Genomic DNA, 25,100 nt, shown 5'->3' on the forward strand with positions numbered 1-25,100 from the left:
CCTTCCAAAGAAATCCCAGGGCTGATCTCCTTCAGAATGGACTGGTTGGATCTCCTTGCGGTCCAAGGGACTCTCAAGAGTCTTCTCCAACACCACAGTTCAAAAGCATCAATTCTTTGGTGCTCAGCTTTCTTCACAGTCCAACTCTCACATCCATACATGACCACTGGAAAAACCATAGCCTTGACTAGACAGACCTTTGTTGGCAAAATAATGTCTCTGCTTTTCAATATGCTATGATCAATAGGTTGGTCATAACTTTCCTTCCAAGGAATAAGCGTCTTTTAATTTCATGGCTGCAATCACCATCTTCAGTGATTTTGGAGCCCCAAAAATAGTCTGACATTGTTTTCACTGTTTCCCCATCTATTTTCCATGAAGTGATGGGACCAGATGCCATGATCTTAGTTTTCTGAATGTTGAGCTTTAAGCCAACTTTTTCACTCTCCACTTTCACTTTCATCAAGACACTTTTTAGTTCCTCTTCACTTTCTGCCATAAAGGTGGTGTCACCTGCATATCTGAGGTTATTGCTATTTCTTCTGGCAATCTTGATTTCAGCTTGTGCTTCTTCCAGCCCAACATTTCTCATGATGTACTCTGCATAGAAGTTAAATAAGTAGGGTGACAATATACAGCCTTGACGTACTCCTTTGCTTGTTTGAAACCAGTCTGTTGTTCCAGGTCGAGTTCTAACTGTTGCTTCCCGACTTGCATATAGGTTTCTCAAGAGGCAGGTCAGGTGGTCTGGTATTCCCATCTCTTTCAGAATTTTCCACATTTATTGTGATCCACAAAGTCAAAGGCTTTGGCATAGTCAATAAAGCAGAAATTGATGTTTTTCTGGAACTCTCTTCCTTTTTCCATGATCCAGCAGGTGTTGACAATTTGGTCTCTGGTTCCTCTGCCTTTTCTAAAACCAGCTTGAACATCTGGAAGTTCACGGTTCACGTATTGCTGAAGCCTGGCTTGGAGAATTTTGAGCATTACTTTACTAGCGTGTGAGATGAGTACAATTGTGCGGTAGTTTGAGCATTCTTTGGCATTGTCTTTCTTTGGGATTGGAATGAAAACTGACCTTTTCCAGTCCTGTGGCCACTGCTGAATTTTCCAAATGTGCTGGCATGTTGAGTGCAGCACTTTCACAGCATCATCAGCAAGTAGATTACTTGCTCATCAGCTAATTTTGCCTGAAGCTACTTTTCTGATCCTTAGCTATTTGGCAAATGAAGTCACACTTACATGTTCTTACAGTCAGTAGCTGCTTCCACTTCTTTTTCTCTCCTCATCCTTGAATGGGAGCCTCCTCTGCACCCAAGAGGAGGTCCAGAACGTCTCCAGCCCTGAGGAACAGTTATTAGTTCCAAATCTCAGTTATGGTCTTCCTCTGTCAAAAGGCACAGGGCTGTTTATTGTACACATCTCTTGGAGTCTGTGAGCTTTGGGATTTTTTTTTTTTAGAATCCAACATTTTTTCTCATGCAGTAGTTACATATTATTGCTAACATTTTGGAAGTTTCTTTTCCAAATTAAATTTTAATTTAAACTACTTATGGTTACACTTCTTTGGTACCCGCTAAGTGTTAAAACATGCATTAGACTTTGGGAAGGCAGAAGTAGATACAATGATGAACAAGAACTGATCTGAGACCATGGTAGGAACTGATGATCCACGGGGGAGAAAGACCTGCACATGTATATCGCAAGGAAGTGGCCGTTCTGGTTTCTTTATGATGGGCAGGTGTTATGCAAAGACTGAAGTACACGTGTGCAAGGCAAAAACAGCTATTTAAAAATACCTTTTAAAAGTCATTTCCTTAGAGGGGAAATAAAGAGCATAAAATTGTTGTCCTCATCTCATATAAGAGGAACAAATTATTTTTCATGTTTTAAGCTTTTGTAGTTAAGTCTCACATTCTAAGAGATTTAACACTTCAGAGGAATTCCATCAGTTGCATATGAGTCTGCATGTAAGACTTTCAATTATCCAGCAACTGAATTGAGAATTAATAACTTTTCTAAAACAAAAGAAGAAAATATTTATCTTCTTTTGGTAGCATTCCATTATTCTCTACTCAAGAAAATCATTTCAGAAACTTGATTTTTGCTGCCTAAAAAACTATTTTGTGAATAAAATATATGAAACTCAGAAGCTACGCTGTCTCCCTTTTTAAAAATAATTCATCAACAGAAAGCATCTTTTCCTTTTTCTTGCAAGAGAAAATATAGTCTCTGTTTTTGAATTGCAAACATATCTTCATAATGGAGAAAAATCAGTTCACATGACATAGTGCTTGTTCAGCCACTTCAAGAACTAGAGTGTAATTTACTCTTTCTCTGTCTCTCTTCTCTCCAGTTGGATTCAGAAAATCTCATTCTGAAACAAACATTAGCTTCATGCAAAAATATCCTTTTGCAATGAAAAGCAAGGAAAAGTTTTAATTTTTAGCCTTAGAAGTGTTTTCTTTCTCTATGATGGACAGAGCAGTTTCAGTACTGAGTGCCACAGAAGGGGTTAATGCGGACTTGGCTGGGTGTCAGTTAAACTTTTTTTCTGGCTCTGTTTCAGGTTTCCCCTTGAGGGGATTTTCCTCTGCTTCTGCATCTGTGCAACAAGACCCTATATAAAGAGCCGACTTTCTATTTCATTCCTCACCGAACCTCACCGGCTTTAAGAGCTCAAGATTCTTCCCAGGAAGCTTCAAGAGGAACAGAAAGAAGCGTTTTGGAATCATTATTTTCTCATAAGAACAGCAGTGTAAATGCCTAAGAAGATGTTTGTGATCTTTGGAGTCTCAAATATACTTTGGATGGTGTTTGCAGTTTGTAAGTTCTTCTCCTTGATTTGCTCCAAATGCTAGCATTCCATTGTAGCCCTGACTTTGACTTCACCTTGTTATGATAATAAAGAAGGGCAATGTGCGTACTTCGTCATTCATGTCCAACCCTTTGCAACCCCATGGACTGTAGCCCACTAGGTTTCTCTGTCCATGGAGTTTCTCCAGGCAAGAATACTGGAGTGGGTTGCCATGCCCTCCTCCAGGGGCTTTTCCCAACCCAGGAATCAAACTCTCCTGCATTTCAGGTGGGTTCTTTACTATCTGAGCCACCAGGGTAGCCCTGGATTTTTAAAGAATCGAAAAACTTAATTTAGCCTAACTTTTAGTGTGCTACTGACTACTGCTATTAATATGTACCATTATATTGTCATAGTTAGAGCAGCAAAGTTGTTGTTTTTTGAATTTTTTAAATGTTGCGTGAGTAATTGGATTCTGTTTCTAGGAAGGACTGTCTCTTTAGTTTCCTACGCTTGATAATGAGATAAAACTTGGCAAGTGACAAAACAACTAATATATGGGCATCAAGGTCAGAAATGAGAATTCTCAGAAGCAAAGATGATTTTAACAACTTCTTTTGGCAGTGACTCCTGAGCTGCCTTGCGTTACTTAGAAGCAGTTTAGGAAAGAGAGCAGTCAGATCTGAGTGTTATACTAGAACAGAGAAGATGGAGTAGAATACTAAACAGACCAGTGGTAAGCTTGTTTTTCTCTTTTTGCCTTCACAGCTCAAGCTATCAAAGTTGACATGTTCCCAGATAAATCCAAGATTTTTGCTCAGATTGGTGACTCTGTTTCACTGACTTGTAGCGCAACAGGCTGTGAGTCTCCATCATTTTCTTGGAGAACTCAGATGGACAGTCCACTGAATGGGAAGGTGAGAAATGAAGGGACCACATCCACGCTGATCATGGATCCTGTTAGTTTCGAGGATGAACACCAGTACCTGTGCACAGTGATTTGCGGGGCTGCGAAACTGGAGAAAGCAATCCGAGTGGAGATCTACTGTAAGTATTTCAGTCGATATTTGATTTTCTCTCCATTTTGCTTTAAAATAAATTTTCTAAAAGGATAATTTTAAAAGAAAAAAATAAAAAGAATACTCATGTCCAGATTCTTGGCTAGGGGACATAGGGCAGCAAGAAATCCAGAAGACAGCTGAATCTACCACCAGACTAGAGACCCAAATCTTGGCTTTTGTTTCCAACTCTGCCACAAATATGGTGACCACGGGTGAGGTTCAACTTCTCTAGGCTTCAGTTTTCTTAGCCATAAAGTGAAGTTCTCTAAGGTTCTTTTTATTTTATTTGTGTGTGTGTGTGTTTAATTCAATTGGTTTCTTGCATGTTTACTTGTCCATATGTCCAAATGACTTATGAATTCCATACTTCAGGGATTTTCTATTTATTCTTATGCAATTTGGTACTTAAAATTAGTTTAAAGTTTAAGGAGGAGGTATATAATTTAATACTGGGCTTTGGTACAAAAGCTTCCCCCTTAGACAGAAGAAAAATATCTGTAAACTTTTCACTCATTTGACTTCGACAGAGATAAATTTAGAAGGTTTTACTTTTGTTTTTGTTCGGTGCAATTAACTCTTAATGCTCAACAGCTTAACTTCAAGGGTATTTGGAAAATGAACTCGATTTGCCTAGTGAATGTGAATGAATAGCCTGTGTTTACTAGCCTACCAAAATGTATTTCAGTCCATTCTCAATCCAGCAAGAAAGTTAGCAAAAAGGAGTGAAAAAATAACCTGAAATACATCGCTTGCATTCTGGTTACTGCTTCTGCCAGAAAACCGGAATCCTTGATCGTCATCTCTTTAGGAAGATCTTATTTGATTATCTTTTCTAATTATTTTGCTTTTCTTTTGCTATAGTGGAGCTCAACTTGGTCCAATAACCTTAACTGATTCTTCAATAATCCCTTATGTAGCTAATGCTTCTCAAGAAACTGTGCTTGGCCAGCTGCTTTCAATTATGCTGGTTGTACATGCAGAGTTTATGGCTGCGAAGCTTTCTGAGGTCCATGAAAGGCTCCCTTATGTAAATACAGGGGAAAGTAGCAGTTCCTACATTATCTGACAGCAAACTATGTGGATTATAGGCACATCTCTTTCAGAATACAAGGAACAAAATTATTGGTGGAAAAATGAAAAGTACTGTTTCTTCACATAACAAATTTTTGCCACTTCCTTTGCCTCTCCTTGCAGGAACCAAACAGTTGAAGATTTAAAAATGAAAATGAAGGCCATTCTGGCTTTAGTTATCTTGCCTGAAGTTTCTTTTGTTCTTTTTTTTCTTCAAGAGTGTCTGTTTTTCATTATATTTAACAGTCCTGTCTCCATTCCACATTTGATTATAGTATTTTTTAGAGTTGGGACCTTTGTATTCTTCTTATTTCACAGTCTTGAATCAAGCCAATATGTTATCATCATGGCGGTTTGCAACGGAAAGCAGCCTTGTGAAGAAAGCAATGGCTCACTGAACTAGTGCTTTCCTTGGCATTAAAAATTTCAAGTGGGATATTAGTTAGATGTTGAGTCAGGCGTTTGGGAGGCAAATCTGCCTTCCCATAACTTCAAGATTGCCCAGGTGTACGTCTCTGGTGGATGAATGCCTGTTCAAAGCCAATTATTTGAGCTGCTCTTTTCATTTCTTAGCATGTCTTACCTAATAATTATTCTTTGCAATGATATTCTAAGCTTCAGGTTCCTTATCTGTAAGATGAAATATATCTACCCTGACCAAAATAAAAGACTGTGATATAAACACAATGAAAGTCCCAGTAGTCATATGGAATAATAAAAATCTTGGGTTTAAATCCCAGCTTCACCATTACTAGCTGTGTGACCTTAGGAAAGTTATGCAAATATGCTGAGTCTATGCTTTCATATCTACGAAATGTGGTACCTATTTCTTAGGGTTGTTGTGAGTATCAAATAAAGTCATCAGTGTTAAATGAATAGCACAAGGATGGGCACGTATCAGTATTCAATAAACATAAGTTTCTTCTCCCTCGTTTTACTTTAGCAACATGCAACCCTTTGTACATGAAGAATCAGAAGAACTGAAGAACTCTCTAACAGATTGTTCTGATTTTGAATGCACCCCAAACCATGAAAGGCTATTTAAACAATTCATTCTGCTGTATTAAGATTGTATTCACAAAAATATTAGACTCAGATTCAGTTCAGTTCAGTTCAGTTCAGTTGCTCAGTCATGTCTGACTCTTTGCGACCCCGTGAATCTCAGCACACCAGGCCTCCCTGTCCATCACCAACTCCCGTAAGGGACTTTACACAATATGAACAAAAAATCCACAGGCATGTACTCGTTTGACTTTTTCAGCTTTCTCTAAGGATCCAGAGATTCATTTGAGTAGCCCCCCAGAGGTCGGGAAGCCAGTCACAGTCACGTGTTCGGTGCCTGAGGTTTACCCATTTGAAAGGCTGGAGATAGAGTTGTTGAAAGGCAACCATCCCATGAAAGTACAGGACTTTCTGGAGCCTTCAGAAAAAAAGGCCCAGGAAACAAAGAGCTTGGACGTGACCTTCTCGCCTACTGATGAGGATATTGGGACAGCTCTTGTTTGTCAAGCTACTTTACACATTTATGATGATGATTCTCCACCCAAAGTAAGGAAAACTACAAAAGAACTGGAAGTCTACAGTAAGTACTTGTGTCTGTCTATGGGAATATACTCTTGGATGTACACAGCAATAAACTGAGCAGCTATAGTCAAGAAGAAACATGTTTGTAGTTTTTATACCATTTTGATTCACTGAGAGCATAATTCTTGTCAACTGCAATAAAAAGCACACCGAATTAAGGTTGAGAAAGTTGAACTTAAGGTATGGATGGCTTCATTAATTGTGATTTTGCTTCACTTAATTTCTCAGTCTATCAAAGGGGAATAATAATAATACCACCTGATTGGGAAGCTTCCCTGGTGGCTCAGTTGGTAAAGAATCTGCCTGCAATGCAGGAGACCAGTGTTCTATCCCTGGATTGGGAAGATCCCATGGAGAAGGGAATGGCAACCCACTCCAGTACTCTTGCCTGGAAAATCCCATGGACTGAGGAGACTAGTGGGCTATAGCCCATGGGATCACAAGAGTCGGACCCTACTTGATTAAATCACCACCACCTGATTGGGTAGTGAGAAATAATAGGCTCAAGTGATAAAATTTTTTAAATTATGTTTTGTAAACTCTTATATCATGCATTGAAATATCAAGGTATAGAAGTTCTACAAGAGCACTTTGTGTGTGAGTGTATATGTGTGTGCACACCTGGACACATGTGCATGGGGTGGGAAAGAGGAGATGAGATTTGATTGTCTCCATTCTCTCGGAGATGGCTGGGGGATTTGAGGCAGTCTTGTCATCCCAAAGTTGTGTAGGAGTGACTCACTGTGCTCTTTCTAGACTAAAATGCCCTGGTCTTCTCTAGACACCATAGTTAAAAGGAGCATTGCCTTCTACAACATGTTCAGCTGAGACAGAATGCGATGGAAAGAATTTTATCAATGCTTTGAGAAGAATAGTCAGAAATAGGAGATATTTTTCCTAGAGAATATCAAACTTGGAAATGAGAGCTATAATTAAGTATCTGAATGGCTGTCATGTAGAAGTGAAATTTGGATTATTCTTTAGCAATAGAGGACTGAACTATGACCGGTGTATAGAAGTTAGTTACAAAGAGAAAGATTTCAGCTCAATAGAGGGAAAACATTCTAACAATCAGAGCTGTCCAAAAATCACATGGACAATATTTCCTATAAGGCCGTGGACTGCCTTGTGCCCCAGAAGTACTGAAGCTGTCTTGCGTGAACATTTGGCAAGGAAGCTGAGCTGGAATTTGTACCTTACCTGGGAGATTGAATCACATAATTCTAAGGGTTTTTCTTAATTTCTGAGTGTCTATGGCCATCTGAAAACACCAACTATCAAAAAGAGTAACTCCATCAAATCAGTCAGAAACTGGATTGACTAATTTTCATGACTCAGCAATTCTTATACTAGTTTGGCAGAGTAAGTTTGTCAGATTGAGAAAGCTGTAAATACAGTCCATGAGAGTATTTACAGTCGCCCTGTGGGACCATTATGCTGCTTAGCAATGACTAATACTGTGCCCTGCCTTCTCAGTCTCCCCCAAAGACACAGCTATATCCGTGAATCCCTCCACAAGGCTGCAGGAAGGCGACTCCGTGACGATGACGTGTACCAGTGCAGGTCTACCAGCTCCACGGATTCTCTGGAGCAAGAAATTAGACAATGGGAATCTACAGCTCCTTTCTGAGAATGCAACTCTCACTTTAATTTCTATGAGGGCAGAAGATTCTGGGATTTATGTGTGTGAAGGAAATAACCCTGTTGGGAAAGACAGAAAAGAGGTGAAATTAATTGTTCAAGGTAAGCAACAATTGAAAAAGGTGCCGTCATTCAGATTTAAGCAATAGTGAAATAGCTTCAGTGCCAGAAATACTTCATTATGTTTTGAGAGAGTGCGTGAAGTCGCTCAGTCATGTCCAACTCTTTGTGACTCTATGGACTGTAGCCTGCCAGGCCCCTCCATCCATGGAGTTTTCCTGACAAGGATACTGGAATGGGTTGCCCTTTCCTTTTCCAGGGGATTTTCCCAACCCAGGAATTGAACCGGGTCTCCCACACTGCAGGCAGACTCTTTACCGTCTGAGCCACCGGGGAAACCCTCATTATGTTTTATGATGATCCATTTGTCTGTTCTGTACTGTAGCACAATTATATACTCACCTTGCTCATGCTTTTTGGATGAAATCTTTTCTGCCAGAGCTTCCTCGGTTCTGCTGTGTTGGTTCCTTTTCATTTCTCATCATTCTTTCATTGCCTCAGCCCTTGGCTTTCTCTCTTCCTTCTGCCCCTTGTATATTAGTATTCTCAGTGTCCCATGTCTAGTCCTCTTCCCTTGTCACTTCCAATATTTGAGCTATGTATTATGGATATATGCTGTTTACTCTGAAGTTCGTGTTCCTGTTCCATATCATCAAAACCTGTTGGTTCTACTTCAAAATGATCCCTCTTAGAATCTGACCTCTATTCTTTAAACCTCTTGCCATAGCTTTACTTCATCATCTCTCATTTGGGCTCCTGAAAGGAAAGTGAAAGTCGCTCAGTCGTGTCCGACTCTTTGCGACCCCATGGATAGAGGAGCTGACTGTAGCCTACCAGGCTCCTCTGTCCATGGGATTTTCCAGGCAATAGTACTGGAGTGGATTGCCATTTCCTTCTCCAGCGGATCTTCCCGACACAGGGATGGAACCCAGGTCTCCTGCATTGTAGACAGACGCTTTACCGTCTGAGCCACCATGGGCTCCTGAAAGATATTCCTAAATAACCTTTACTGACCATCAGCTATATTCCAGGCACTTTACATGTTTCCTGTGATCTTTAAGAATGACTAAGGAGTAAGTACTTTGTATTCATTTTAGCAATGAGAGAATAGTGTCTCACAGAGATTAATAATGACTCTTATTTATTGTACATCTAATACTTGCCAGGAGTTTCCTTGCTACTTTATAAATGTTACCGCTTTAGGTTTTGCCACAACCTTATGAAGTGAATAAGCTCAGGCTCAGAATAGTTCCAATTTGCCACATCACATAACTCATTCGTGGCATTTACTGTGATTTTAACATAGACCCGTTTAACCTCCAAACTCCATGATTTTTTAACTATGGCTAATTGTTTTTAAATGGTTCTCCTACTAACATTCTGTCCCCCAACATAATGCCTTGTACTGCTGTTGCTGCTGCTGTTAAGTTGCTTCAGTTGTGTCCGACTCTGTGTGACCTCATAGGCTCCCCATCCCTGGGATTCTCCAGGCAAGAACACTGGAGTGGGTTGCCATTTCCTTCTCCAATGCATGAAAGTCAAAAGTGAAAGTGAAGTCGCTCAGTCGTGTCTGACTCTTATCGATTCCATGGACTGGAGCCCACCAGGCTCCTGCATCCATGGGAGTTTCCAGGCAAGAGTACTTGGAGTGGGTTGCCATTGCCTTCTCCTATCAGAGTTATCTACTTGAACAAGAAGACTGCATGTTTTATATGACTTCAATTTGACCCTAATTGCATATAAATTAAAACTCACATTTCTTAAAATAGTTGCATAGAACTCTTCAGAATCTGGTCAGAAATGACCTTTGCATCTTTGTGGGTGACTGTGTCTGTTTATGCTATAACTGCTGCTTCAAATGTCCTTTCTTTCCTTACCTGGCAAAGTTTTATCCATCCTTCAAGATCAAGCTCATGTCAGCCTCCCAATTCCAGTTTGTGTTAGGCACAGCTAGTTTTTGATCCCTTCATGTACATTCAATACTTCTTATGAACTTGTATGTGCTTTTGTTCAGCTTCAGTTCACTTCAGTTCAGTTCAGCCGCTCAATTGTGTCTGACTCTTTGCGACCCCATGAACTGCAGCACGCCAGGCCTCCCTGTCCATCACCAACTCCCAGAGTTCACCCAAACTCATGTCCATTGAGTCAGTGATGCCATCCAGCCATCTCATCCTCTGTCGTCCCCTTCTCCTCCTGCCCCCAATCCCTCCCAGCATCAGTCTTTTCCAATGAGTCAACTCTTTGCATGAGGTGGCCAAAGTACTGGAGTTTCAGCTTTAGCATCATTCCTTCCAAAGAAATCCCAGGGCTGATCTCCTTCAGAATGGACTGGTTGGATCTCCTTGCAGTCCAAGGGACTCTCAAGAGTCTTCTCCAACACCACAGTTCAAAAGCATCAATTCTTTGGTGCTCAGCTTTCTTCACAGTCCAACTCTCACATCCATACTTGACCACAGGAAAAACCATAGCCTTGACTAGATGGACCTTTTTTGGCAAAGTAATGTCTCTGCTTTTGAATATGCTATCTAGGTTGATCATAACTTTCCTTCCAAGAAGCAAACGTCTTTTAATTTCATGGCTGAAATCACCATCTGCAGTGATTTTGGAGCCCCCAAAAATAAAGTCTGACGCTGTTTCCACTGTTTCCCCATCTATTTCCCATGAAGTGATGGGACCAGATGCCATGATCTTAGTTTTCTGAATGTTGAGCTATAAGCCAACTTTTTCACTCTCCTCTTTTATTTTCATCAAGAGGCTTTTGAGTTCCTCTTCACTTTCTGCCATAAGGGTGGTACCATCTGCATATCTGAGGTTATTGATATTTCTCCTGGCAATCTTGATTCCACCTTGTGCTTCTTCCAGTCCAGCGTTTCTCATGATGTACTCTGCATATAAGTTAAATAAGCAGGGTGACAATATACAGCCTTTACGTACTCCTTTTCCTATTTGGAACCAGTCTGTTGTCCAGTTCTAAGTGTTGCTTCCTGACCTACCTATAGGTTTCTCAAGAGGCAGATCAGGTGGTCTGGTATTCCCATCTCTTTCAGAATTTTCCAGTTTATTGTGATCCACACAGTCAAAGGCTTTGGCATAGTCAATAAAGCAGAAATTGATGTTTTTCTGGAACTCTCTTGCTTTTTCCATGATCCAGTGGGTGTTGGCAATTTGACCTCTGGTTCCTCTGCCTTTTCTAAAACCAGCTTGAACATCTGGAAGTTCACAGTTCACGTATTGCTGAAGCCTGGCTTGGAGAATTTTGAGCATTACTTTACTAGCGTGTGAGATGAGTGCAATTGTGTGGTAGTTTGAGCATTCTTTGGCATTGCCTTTCTTTGGGATTGGAATGAAAACTGACCTTTTCCAGTCCTGTGGCCACTGCTGAGTTTTCCAAATGTGCTGGCATATTGAGTGCAGCACTTTCACAGCATCTTCTTTCAGGATTTGAAATAGCTCAACTGGAATTCCATCACCTCCACTAGCTTTGTTCATAGTGATGCTTTCTAAGACCCACTGGACTTCACATTCCAGGATGTCTAGCCCTAGGTTGTTCAGTTTAACATACATTAATTAAGGTGCCTTGTCCAAGAATTGAAGAATTGTGCTTGGTCCCGGGGGTACAGACATAAAAAGTTACAGTGATTACCTTAGAGGAACTTATAATCTAGAGATTGGCAGATGTATAAATAGATAATTTAAATATTTTTAGTAAGAGCCAATCCTTATGTAAGTGTGTCTTTCCATTAAACTGGAAACTCCTTAAAGTTAGGGACTGGTGTGTGTGTGTGTGTTTTACAAGTACCTGCCATGTAGAGGTGCTCAGTAGATACTGAATGAATAACTTGTAAACATAAATTAAAAACATACTTTTAAAATATGAAAACATGAAATTTGAACTTACATGGCTAAAAAGATACAAATCAAACTCTCTCAAAAGAGGAACCCGTTGGCTTTTAGGTCAGCACTTCTCAAGAAACCAGGAAAAACATTACACTGATAAAAGCATGTAAAGCTAATCTTTCATCTGGAATAACTCTACCCTATGATTAGCTGTATCCCATTTCAATGTGAAAAGGAAACGTGTCCTGGGATTAGGTTTTTCATTTTGCATCACAGGACATTAGCAACTTAAGTGCTGAAGAGAGAATTGAACTTCAGTTATCTTAGACCTGGAAGATCTTCTGGAGAAGTGGAGAAGGGAATGGCTACCCACTCCAGTATTCTTGCCTGGAGAATTCTGTGGACAGAGGAGCATGCAAGGCTATAGTCCATGGGGTCACGAAGAGTCGGACACAACTGAGCGACTAACATTTTTTTCTATCTCAGAGTTACTCTTTCAGGAGTCATGCATTTACATGGTAACATATGCAGCCACTGTAAAATACAATCTGAGACTGTTCACAGGCAGGAAGTAGATCTTTATGTTCTCCATTCTCACATTAGCATATAAGGAATTCAGAAACACTGGTTATTATTCTGAATGAACTTTCTCCTTAAAAAATCTGATAGCATGTCAGTTTGTTATGGTAATTTGAGGGAAGCATTCTTTGGAAGATACCATAATGACCATGTTAGACAAATTAAACTGAAAAAAATCTTCTGGCACGGATGAGAAACCTTCAAAATGTAGTGCCTTTGGATTATGTATATGCTGTGATTTCTTTTTTCTATCTCTAGCCGGCTATTTACAAGGGCAAGTTTTAGTGAGTTTTCTGTGGAGTCTCTGTCACTTTAAGAGGTGCCCAACCACTCCCACTTTTGCTAGGGGAATAGAGTCAAGATTTAAAATTATTTTTCTCCCTAGACAGTAGTCATCCTAAAGCAGCTGGGGTGCTCCGCGGGGATTGCATTGGCAGTCAAAGAACTTTGCTAGATATTTCAGACTTAGGAGTTTGCCCTGGCATTTCAGCCATTGAAATAATTGTAAAGTATTTTTATGTTGTATTAAGCAAATTTAAGAGGTGGCTTGCATACCACTTTAATGCTTAGATTTTGACTTTTCAGTGTGATTCTGAAATCATACTGATTTCATACTGATAATGGGATTTCAGTATGTGTTTTCAGTGTGATTCTGTGTGACTTTCATGTTACAACTATATTCTGTTGATACAGAAGCTCTAAATACTGGTCTGTTACAGGTAATGTTTCTAGTCAGAAGCCATATTTATATAGCTTTTTTTCAGTACTTTCCTTAGATTTGGTTTTATCTCCACTTGAGGATATTTTGATTTAGTTGTTTAAGTGAGAAGCTGGGATTTTAAATCAGACTCACCTGGCTTCAAGTCCTAATTTTGCCACTTGCAGGTTGGGTGGTGTTATTGTTCCTCAAGAAGAAAGGGGAGGAGAAGGAAAAGGAGGAAGGGAAGGAAAATAAGGAAAAGTAGAATGAGACAGAGTCAAGGAGAAGAAGCAAGGATACCAGATCCTGAAGTTGTGTGGATTAAATGAGATAATTTTCATATATGTAAAGTGGTTTAAGCAGTGCTTGACACACTGGAACCTTATATTTTTGAGCTATTGTCCCACAGTTATAAGAATATGATAAACACATTGAGTGGAGAATGAATTTTTGTTATGAAAAGGTGCCAATCTCTGTCTTGACACATTTTTATCCCTGTTCATTCTGTTGAATGAATGAATCACAGCATCCTGTATGTTTGTTCTTAAAAGATGTGGTTCCCTTCCTGATAGTCCCAATGTGGAAAAGAATAGTATATTCTTGGCACAGATGTTAGATAAAAAGAAGGGAAAAAAGACTGTATATTGAACTTCGGTGAAAGAATTTTATTTTTGTCTTGTTCTTTTCTTCCCACCAGAGAAAATGTTTACTGTTGAGATCTCTCCTGGACCCCAGATTGCTGCTCAGGTTGGCGACTCAGTCGTGTTGACCTGTGATGTCAGGGACTGCGAGTCCCCATCTTTCTCTTGGAGAACCCAGATAGACAGCCCTCTGAATGGGAAGGTGAGGAGGGAGGGCTCCAAGTCCACGTTGACACTGAGCCCTGTGAGTTTTGAGAACGAACATTTTTACCTGTGCACTGTGATATGTGGGCAAAAGAAACTGGAAAAGGGAATCCAGGTGGAGCTCTACTGTAAGTAGATTTCAAAACTGTTTACTATTTTTGTTGTTGTTGTTGTTCCCGGTTCCATTGGAAGAAGCGGAATGCAAATCTGTGATACACAACAAGATCTTTGTGTTTAGGAAGGGAATTTAACATTGGGAATGGTTCTCAAATCTCCAAACCAAGGTTTTTGATGCAACTTTGATGTGTATATTGCATATGAATCCAGCATCCCTGATCCTTAGTTTGTGTCTTGTCTATACTCTCTCATCATGGACTTGAACATACTGCATGTCCCCTGCTACCCACCCTACTCTGGTTATACATGGTGTGTACAGAGATGGTTGTCTGTAAAGAGTAAAAACAGTGCCTATTCACATAATGGGGTGGGATGATGAATTATTTGAATTGGAGGGTGAGGCCCAAACCTACTGTTTTGAAGGCACATTTGAAAGCTGATTGGCAGGATGGAGACCTGAGGCAATGGGGAGCAGGAGAAAACCTGGGAGTTAGAATGATCACCGGGGATGGTCAGCACAGCAGCTCAGGTGAAAAGAAGCAGCAGAGGATTGCACTGGATTTGAGTATTGATTTATACCACATACGTATACTACACTTCTTGCTATTCCTGTCACCTTAACAAAATCGTAGAGCTTAAAACCTCTATGAATTGACATTGCTGGAATTCCTCAGTTTATAATGAATGAGGACAAGATACACAAAGTGATCAGAAAGTTCCCTGGTGGCTCAGATGGTAAAGAATCCACCTGCAATGCAGGAAATGCGAGTTCGATCCCTGGGTCAGGAAGATCATTTGCAAGAGGAAATGGCAACACACTGCAGTATTCCAGTCTGGAGAATTCCATGAACAGAGGAGCCTGGGGGTCTACATAGCCCATGGGGTTACTTAGTGTCAGACATGACTGAGCGACTAAGCACAGCACACACATTCTGCCTTTTTTTTTTTATTTTTATTCAGAAGAATCCAAGAGAACAATTGTGGATATTTTCCTCCAGAAATCCTGCCCAAACTTGTGTTACCCCTCAGGATTTTGCTCAAAATGAGTTAGAGTATGTCTGTAAAGGGATTTGAATCTCTCAAAAGACAGGTTAATTTATCGCTTTATCTTATTACCAAGAGTCCAGGAGCTGCTGATGCAGGCACACTCCCAACAGCAATGAGAACCAGCAGTGAAGCCTTATGGTTACGTGGAAACATTAGAGAATCTGTCACTTGACAACATTTTGCTTCAGGAGAAAAAAATTTTAGCATTGCTCTTGATAACTGTTCTCATCTCACTTTTGTTGATTTGTATCGAGATGTGTTATAAATATTACTTAGAATCTGAATCTCTTATATTTTTTTCTGAACTACAAGTGTTATTCAAGAAACATTTTAAAACTTTCTGCCTAAACCTGGCCATTCAAAATAAAAATGTCTGAACTGCACGGCTCTGTGAACCCAAGCCTGGGCTCTGAGCTCAAGGAAATAGGAATTCTGATCTCAGCTGGGTGACGTACTAGGTATGATGTCAAATGGCAGACTCTTAGCCTTTATAAGTTTAATGTCTCCCTAGCTATCAAATGCATTCTCTGTGTGTTTTTCTAGCTTTAAAATAAGTTAATACCCATTAGCTTACGCTGTTTTGAAGACTGAGATAATGAATATTAAGGGACTAGCACATAATAAACGTCCAATACATCATGGAAAATATTTAAAATGTTTAAAATATATGTATACTAAGTAAGATGGTGGAAGCTGATATGTCCTTTGAAAAGACTAGTCCTTAGCTGTCAGCAAGACTGTATTACTAAGGAGAGAAGAGTAAGAAGTATATTTATTTCTCAATGATTTGATGTGCTAGGTATTTTTTGTTTCCAGCATTATTTATATTTGATATCATAAATATTTATATTTAATGGTGTGATGCATCTATTAGTAATCATTTTATCCCAGGTGAATTAAAACCTTCATTTTGAAAACTTTGCACTTAATAAAGACTAGTTCTGTTTTTCTTCTAGTGTCACGTATAAACCTCATATTTTGCTTGATATTTGCAGCCTTCCCTAGTGATCCAGAAATTGAAATGAGTGGTCCATTAGTGAATGGAAACCCAGTCACTGTAAGCTGCAAGGTTCCTAATGTGTATCCTTCTGACCGGCTGGAGATTGAATTGTTTAAAGGGGAGAGTATTATGATGAATAAAATCTTTTTGGAAGATGTAAGTAAGAAAGCCCTAGAGACCAAGAGTTTAGAGATGACCTTCATCCCCACCGTTGAAGATACTGGAAATGTTCTTGTTTGTCTAGCTCAGTTACCTATTGATGAAATGGAATTTGAACCCAAACAAAGGCAGAGTACACAGATACTTTATGTTAATGGTAAGTACATGTGTGATGCATTCACAATTTAATGTGAATTTTTTTTTGATCATGTTTGCCAGGTAATAGTTAACATGAAGTTCATAGTTAAAAACATTGTGAAATGAAATAATTGAAAAGAAACTACAAAATAATGATTTTATATTAAAAAAAAACCCTCAAACTTAAAACAACTGTTTATTTGCTTGTGATTCTAAGCTGGCAGTTTGGGAAGAGGTCAGATGAGCAGTTTATTCAATATGATATCAGATGAACTCACATATTCATTTTCAGTCTGTTGGAAGTTCAGTGGGGGGATGGTCTCAGGTAGCCTCACTACAAGCCTGGGCCTTCTCTGGGAGTTCCTGGACCTTCCTTTCTTCATATGAAGAGAGGTAGCATAGATTTAGTCACCAGAGAGCAGGGCTTCAAGGGAGTGAAAATGAAGGTGGCTTCTTGGGCCTAGGCTTGAAAGTCCTACAGAGTTGCCTCTTCCAGGGTACATTGGTCAAAGTTAGTCACAAGGACAGCCTAGATTCAAGAGGTGGACAAATAGAGTCCACCTTTTCATAGGCGATTTACATTTCATGTTCATGTTTAATGTACTATAAATGTCAATACACACTATCATTGACCATCCATTTTTGACAACAAGAATGTTTCTATAGAATTTATTTCCATTAGAAAATATCCATGATATGTTCATATTCTACTCTGGATCATTCTGTATAGGGCTTCCATGGTGGGTGAGTGGTAAAGAATCTGTCTGCTAATGCAGGAGACTGGATTCAATCCTTGGGTTGGGAAGATCCTCAGGGGAGGAAATGGCAACCCACGTCAGTGTTCTTGCTTGGGAAATCCCATAAACAGAGAAGCCTGGAAAGCTACAGTTCATGGGGTCACAAAGAATCAGACATGACTTAGGGACTAAACAACAAAAACAATCATTTTGTATCTGCTAAAGTAAATGAGGGCAGAAAACTCCTTTGGTAAAGTTATCAGGGTTTATAAACTGTTCTAATCCACAAATACATAGCCAATTTTGCAACACTGATAAAAACTCTTTGGAACTTGGGGTATAAACAGCCAAGCTAACAAGTGTCTTTTACCTTTTCAGTTGCTCCCAGGGATACAGCCATCTTGGTCAGTCCCTCCTCCATCCTGGAGGAAGGTAGTTCTGTGAATATGACATGCTCTAGCAATGGCCTTCCAGCTCCCAAAATCTTGTGGAGCAGGCAGCTAAGTAATGGGGATCTACAGCCTATTTCTGAGAATGCAACTCTCAGCTTCATGTCTACAAAAATAGAAGATTCTGGCATTTATGTCTGTGAAGGCATTAACCAGGCTGGAATAAGCAGAAAAGAAGTCAACTTAATTATCCAAGGTGAGCTAAAGTGATTAAATGAGTTATTAGTGCTAGTCTTATTTTGGTTGTGTTACTGGTTTTGAGTAAACGCCTTTTAAAACAAATTTTCTAAAACAAAACGCACTGAACGTTTTGAAGAGCTCTGCGTGGAAATCTGGAATAGTACTTCTTCATGAACCATTCCAAGTCACTTATCTTTTTTTTTTTTTTTAATTTTATTTTTAAACTTTACAATATTGTATTAGTTTTGCCAAATATCGAAATGAATCCGCCACAGGTATACCTGTGCTCCCCATCCTGAACCCTCCTCCCTCCTCCCTCCCCATACCCTCCCTCTGGGTCGTCCCAGTGCACCAGCCCCAAGCATCCAGTATCGTGCATCGAACCTGGACTGGCGACTCGTTTCATACATGATATTATACATGTTTCAATGCTATTCTCCCAAATCTCCCCACCCTCTGCCTCTCCCACAGAGTTCATAAGACTGATCTACACATCAGTGTCTCTTTTGCTGTCTTGTACACAGGGTTATTATTACCATCTTTTTCTTAAAATTCTTTCAACCTCAAGTGGAAGGCTAGCTCTAGGAACTGTGCCAATAGTTCCAGTTACACTTATGAGGCACTGATTATGGTGTTGAAAAAAGGATAGGAAGATGTACAAACATATTTTGGAATTACTTAGGGCCCAGGTGGCACTAATGTTAAAGAATCTGCCTGTCAATGCGAGTTAGATGTAAGAGGTGGGTTCGATCCCTGGATCAGGAAGATTCCCTGGAGGAGGGCATGGCAACCCACTCCAGTATTCTTGTCTGGAGAATCCCATGGACAGGAGAGCCAGGCGAGCTATGCTCCATAGGGTTGCAAAGAGTCAGACATGACTGAAGTGACTTAGCACCTAGCATACAAAATCACCTTATCTAACTGGGTTAAATTCCTCATGGTAATCTCATAAGATGACTGCTAGGATTTGCTTAGAAGCCTAAGAAGGCACTTAAATCTTTTATAAATTCAGAGATTGAGTAGCACTGACCTTTCACTCTGATTCATAAATTTAATGGCACAGAATCACTAGGATGGATTAAGTTAGGAGATCCAGACCTATTCTTTGCAGGATGGAGAGGCAAAACTGAGAACAAAATAATATCTAGTTGACAGGTTGAAGCTCTAGGCAGTTTTGGGCAAAGTCATGAAGTGGTCAGTTTGGATTTCCCTCATATCTTCCCTTTTGGGGTTCGAGATCCTCTTCTTCACTAGGGCTGTCAGTTCCTCTCTTATCCCTTGGTATTATTTCCACTAAGGTGTTAGTGACTGTCTTGTTACCTTGTTACAATAATTATTTGTATTTTAAAGGAAAGGAAGAAACTTGGAAAAACAATGCACTACCAAAAAGAAAGCTCTTAGGATGTAGATTTGGTTCAGGAAAGAGTATCAAGTCACAAAGCAAATAATCTTAATGGGAACCTCACTTATACAATGGTGATGTGGTACCTCCCTCCACAGGTTACATATTAACAGAGATGTTTTATGTCCGATGCTAAGCCCAAGATAACAACTGGTGTGTTAAGGATTATAAGAGTCATCTCTGCACAGCTTAATTTCTTGATCTGGAATGATCTAGCTCAAAACTCAGAAGCCTTTTATATTTTAAGAAATAGTTGCATAACTTAGTGACCAAAAAAAAATGTTATTTTCCACATTTGAAATCTCCAACTGTTTTTAAACACCCATTCGTTGGCTAAGGTTGGGTAAGAATTACATTAAGGCTGCAGTCCCCAGACTTTTTGGCACCAGGGACTGGTTTTGTGGAAGACAGTTTTTCCATGGCTTGGGGAGGGGGCTCATTTCAGCGTGATTCAAGTGCAGAAGGGTTCGTTCTTCTATGAGACTCTCATGTTGCCACTGATCTGACAGGAGGTGGAGCTCAGGGTGGTAATGCTAGCCATGGGGCAGGAGTATAAATACGGATGAAGCGTCACTTGTCTGCTGCTCACTTCCTGCTTGTGACTGGGTTCCTAATAAGCCACAGATTGGTCCCAGTCCATGGCCTGAGGGTTTGGCACCCTTGTATAAGGGACATGAGAGAAGCATGAGATGTCTTCTTTTATTAAAACTATGATCATTTATAAGAATCCAGTAAATGTTTGACTTCTTTAATTGTCCCTCTAAATATTTAATGCAAACAGTAAGCACAAATACCACCTTGACAACTATTGTTACTGTCATTAAATTAATATGGAATTTGTTTCTATTTCATTCAATCAGAGGTATCTTTAAATTCTTTCCACAGTTGCTCCAAAAGATATACAACTTACAGCTTTTCCCTCTGAGAGGGTCAAGGAAGGAGACACTGTCATTATCTCCTGTATATGTGGGAATGTTCCCCCAACTTTGATAATTCTGAAGAAAAAAGCAGAGACTGGCTACATAGTGCTAAAGTCTACAGGTGGTGCATATACCATCCACAGGGCTCAGTTAGAGGATGCGGGAGTATACCAGTGTGAATCTAAAAATGAAGTTGGCTCACAGCTAAGAAGCCTAACACTTGATGTTAAAGGTTAGTTTGGGTTTTTTTGTTTCTTGTTATTTTTATAACAGGTCTGAAGCTTGGTGGATTGTAAAGAATTTCAAGGGTTAGATGAATGAGTTGGCAAAATGAAACTGAATTCCATGTCAATTATGGTTATTTCTTAGTGTTTCCTAAAATAATCGTGTACAGGTGTTGTGTCCCAAGGAGTTTAGCCAGGATGCTGACATTTATCATAAATCAGTGTAGAATTCCCATTTGCTATTTGAAACACTGACAATTTATCATTGGTCTCCGAGGTCCTGCATATCTTGCGTGTTTAAATGTATTTTCAAAACCTTTCTTTGGGAGTTATAGGAAAACTAAAGAAGTAGAATTGGCACATGGAAAAAGAAAGGTTTATCTAGACCCATTTCCTTCCTACCCGAAGACAGTATCACTCTCTGAACAAGAAGTGACTGCATGTTTTCCAGATTGACTCTTTTCTGGATTTGAGAATGATGATCTTAATGCTGAACAATGTAAAGGCGTCTCTAGACTACAAAATTATTTCCTTAGAATATCTAAGCTCCTTGTCCATCCTGCTGTATTCTGATGGAGAAAGGGAGGGAGGGGGCAACGGCCCCAGCAGAGGAATTTCAGGGGCCAGCTTAATTTCAATCCATCTGTGAACTCACAGTAGAATCTGTTGATCTTATTAGTGGAAGTAGAAAGTGTCAGCGTTTATTGCTCAGTCTTCCACGCCTTGAGTGGTAAGCAGCTCCCACTGTGTACTGGAAGCCAAACTTGAAACAAACGTGATTGTAAACAAATACAACTCTTAAGAGCCTTTGGCACTGGGCTCCCAGAGACAACAAGTATCAATGTAAAGAGAATTTAAACCTGGGTCAGAAAATGGGTTCAAATTTTACTCATCTCATCAAATCTCTCAAGATTATAAGCTTTGCCATGTTTTCTTCATAATACCTCCTTGAAACACAACAATATCCCTTGGATCATGTCACTCAAAATGACACAGGGGTATATATAATCAATGCGTCCAGATTTCTGGATGATTGAGATCTCAGTTATGAGTAGGTTGAAATTCATCTATTCCTATTTAATCCTTGATGTCTCCAGACTACCTTTAATTAAGCCTAGTTCCAGGGACTTGGGTTCCTAACATTTTTATAATTCTTTTTGTAGTCAATGATTCTCTTTTAAAGACATATCAAAGCTTCTTCTCCTCTTTTTAACTTTCTCATACTTTGTTGTCTTTTCTAATTGCTTTATTAAGTTGATAACTTTACATATTTGCTATTCTTCACTCATTACTTAAATGAACAATTAAAGCACATTGTGGGCACTCAGCTGCTACTATTGCTAAGTCGCTTCAGTCGTGTCCAACTCTGTGCGACCCCATAGACGGCAGCCCACCAGGCTCCGCCGTCCCTGGGATTCTCCAGGCAAGAACACTGGAGTGGGTTGCCATTTCCTTCTCCAATGCATGAAAGTGAAAAGTGAAAGTGAAGTCGCTCAGTCGTGTCCAACTCCTAGCAACCCATGGACTGCAGCCTACCAGGCTCCTCCGTCCATAGGATTTTCCAGGCAAGAGTCCTGGAGTGGGATGCCATTGCCTTCTCCGGGGCACTCAGCTAGAACCCCCAAACTAAATATGGTTTCAACTAACTACAAATGAATGGAAACAAAAATTTGACATTTTCCTGGGAATTTTGAACTAGTCATCCTTTGCATTTAGCTGAGATTTTAAACTAATTTTGGTTTGTTTTGCTTTAGAAATACATTTGCTCAAGTGTATTTCAATGATAGAAATGTTTGGGAGTCTTTAGAATTTTTGGTATTGATACAGTTAATAGAAAACTATATTTGAAGGTTGCCCTGGTAACAAACTCAGCAGCAAAAATGTACTTTACTGCAGATGCCTAGGGGAAAAACCAAAGGCAAAAGACAGTATAATACTTATTAAATTGAAAACAATTGGATCAGAAATACCATTGCCTACCATGTCATCAATACTGATGCCTAAGCATAATTATGATAATAAATACGTCATTAAAATATTACTCTCATACTCTTAGTTCTACTCTAGTAAGGAAAAGTAGAAAAATAGGGTAATTATCATTATGTTTATGATGAAGTTTTTTTTAACGTCAATAATTCAAAAGTCAGCTTCCTTTCATCTGACCCCAGTGATTCTTTTCTTCTTGGTTGACATCTGGTGGTTAGAAATCTCTAGAAATAAAGCAGTGATTATCAATGTCAAATCATTCATTTCTTCTAGAACAGAAACGATATAGAAGCCTCTTGAAGAAACTTACTATTTATGAGGCCATACTGTGCTGTGAAAACATAAATATAAATAGAGATGAATCGCCAGTAAATACCATGCTGTCTTCTTCAGATGTGCTTATAAGGTTAAAATGTTAAGTACTATTGTAACTGTCAGATGATTTTTAGTGTAGTAGAAAGAGTACTAATTTAAAAGTTTTGTGACACTATTACTTTATGAACTCGATTTATAACTAAATGACAATGACAGGATGTAGAAAGAAAACTATATATTGCTATTCAAAAGATATTTATTGGGGGAAAAAAAGATATTTATTGGGTGCAAGTTACTCCAAGCAGTGAGCCAGTTACTAGCTATTGAGTGGTGGATCAAAAGAAACTAGATACATGCCCTTATGTAATTCAGTCTGAAGGAGGGAGCAAAAATTAATAGATAATCAAACACACAAATGTTTAAATATAAGCTGTGATGAGGGCTATGGAGGGAAAATGTAGTGGGTTATAAAAGCATACAGGGGGAAAAATGCATTGTTGTTGTCCAGTCACTTACTTGTGTCTGACTCTTTGCGACCCCATGGTCTGCAGCAGGCCAGGCTTCCATGTCTTCACCAGCTCCTGGAGCCTGCTCAAACTCATGTCCATTGAGTTGGTGATGCCATCCAACCATCTCATACTCTATTGCCCCCTTCTCCTCCTGTATGTTAAGATTCCTAATTTAGGCTGGTGGTAATGCAGGTCAGAGAATGCCTCTTTGAGGAAGTAACACTTAAGCAAAAATATAAAGCTATCCAGAGAACTTCATATTGTCAAGAAATGATATAAATGCTGAAGAAGAATAATGTATATTGAGATGCCCTACTTCAGAGATACAAGATATAAAATTTTCTATATATTTCTAAGAAAACCATCAGCAAGAATTCTTTCTCTTATTATCTCGTACATGATGTTTGACTATAATGGTTGCACTGTAGGTATTTCAAGACCTTTCTTGGAGAATTGGTTAGTTATTTTAATTCATTAATAATCAGAGTCCTAGTTCTTTAGTACATACTTTTATTTCCCAAAGCAAACACTCTTGTCCCATTCTTACTCTTCTAAATGAGCCCTAAAAAGTTGCACCCTTCCTTCCATCCTGTTATTGGACCTGCATCTATGTGAATCCAAGTTTGTGAAAGTCAGCAGCTGTCATCTTTAGACTCATTATGACCATAGCAACTGCTAACTGATTATCTGATTAATTCAGAGAAATGTGCATTGGAGTCCTGTTGGTTCTTATCACTGATTTAATTCACTTTTCTTCAGAGAACTAGTGGTACTATTAAAATAAAACTTGTGACCGTTATTATTAAAAAATTTCTTTTTATACCAGACATTAATTGCATCCATTTTGTTATTTTCCAGGAAGAGAAAGTAACAAGGACTATTTTTCTCCTGAATTTCTCGTGCTCTATTGTGCATCCGCCTTAATATTAACTGCCATTGGAATGATTATTTACTTTGCTAGAAAAGCCAACATGACAGGGTCATACAGCCTTGTAGAAGCACAGAGAACAAAAGTGTAGCTAATGCTTGAAAGGTTCTACCAAAGACACTATCAGTTCAGATCCTCGATACTGCTCATCATTCCATGAGGAAAACAGAAACTGAATCTTGAATTCAGTGAATGCTTGGAAAGAAATGGCTGCCTATGGCCTTACTGTGAACAAGAAGCCAAAGGAAAATTTCTGCTTAAACTAGGCACTACCACTGAGATGACTGGAGTAATTTCTTGATGTGTATATACAATAACATGATTTGTATATATGTAAAACTATGCTGTAGCAAGGTTGCTTGGAATATCAGCACACTAGAGTCACTATATCTAAAATTATTAAAATGTTGCTTGAACTGACTGTTGTAACTTAATGCATCTTAATATCAACTGGCAACTGAGCTATGTCATCTTTTTAATATTTTATTTCCTTTAACAAAGTTTTATTCCTATAAAGTTCATGGGCAACAATTTCATGTTGTGTAAAGATACCAGGGTTTTATATTCTCATAGGCAAATGATAAACCAAGAGGGCACTGGGTTGACTTTCAGGTACTAAACACTTCAACCTATAGGATAATGGTTAACTGGATTTCTCTGGGTGGTACTGACACGGTACGGAGACGTTTTTTGATGTTGTTTGTTCAACAGACTCTTGTGTAATTTTCCCAAGTGATTTAAAAATTCAACCTCTTTTGATTTTCTTTTGTAAATGTTTAGGGTTTTTTGTATAGTAAAGTGATGATTTCTGGAA

The 25,100-nt window shown here is 39.2% G+C and overlaps 1 protein-coding gene across 1 annotated transcript; it reads left to right on the plus strand.

Annotated features, from left to right (window-relative positions):
- The first annotated feature begins 2,323 nt into the window (after nucleotides 1-2,323).
- On the plus strand, nucleotides 2,324-25,100 carry LOC147375899 (vascular cell adhesion protein 1-like). The gene is made up of 9 exons (XM_086391476.1): nucleotides 2,324-2,826; nucleotides 3,566-3,844; nucleotides 6,191-6,511; nucleotides 7,990-8,256; nucleotides 14,028-14,303; nucleotides 16,335-16,655; nucleotides 17,752-18,018; nucleotides 20,290-20,556; nucleotides 24,217-25,100. Exons 1-9 carry the CDS (start codon nucleotides 2,763-2,765, stop codon nucleotides 24,375-24,377), a joined length of 2,223 nt encoding a protein of 740 aa, XP_086247602.1. The 5' UTR covers nucleotides 2,324-2,762; the 3' UTR covers nucleotides 24,378-25,100.

Source organism: Bos grunniens, chromosome 3 (genome assembly GCF_055505025.1).
Source record: "Bos grunniens cultivar Pamir isolate PY7600 chromosome 3, Bosgru_T2T1.0, whole genome shotgun sequence".
Taxonomy (NCBI): Eukaryota; Metazoa; Chordata; class Mammalia; order Artiodactyla; family Bovidae; genus Bos; species Bos grunniens.

Excerpts from the sequence above, each read along its gene's own strand:
- LOC147375899 (XM_086391476.1), top strand. The coding sequence starts at position 2,763 with ATGCCTAAGAAGATGTTTGTGATCTTTGGAGTCTCAAATATACTTTGG. Across the intron at positions 14,304-16,334 it reads AATCCAGGTGGAGCTCTACT|CCTTCCCTAGTGATCCAGAA; the intron begins GTAAGTAGATTT and ends TGATATTTGCAG. Across the intron at positions 18,019-20,289 it reads AGTCAACTTAATTATCCAAG|TTGCTCCAAAAGATATACAA; the intron begins GTGAGCTAAAGT and ends TTCTTTCCACAG.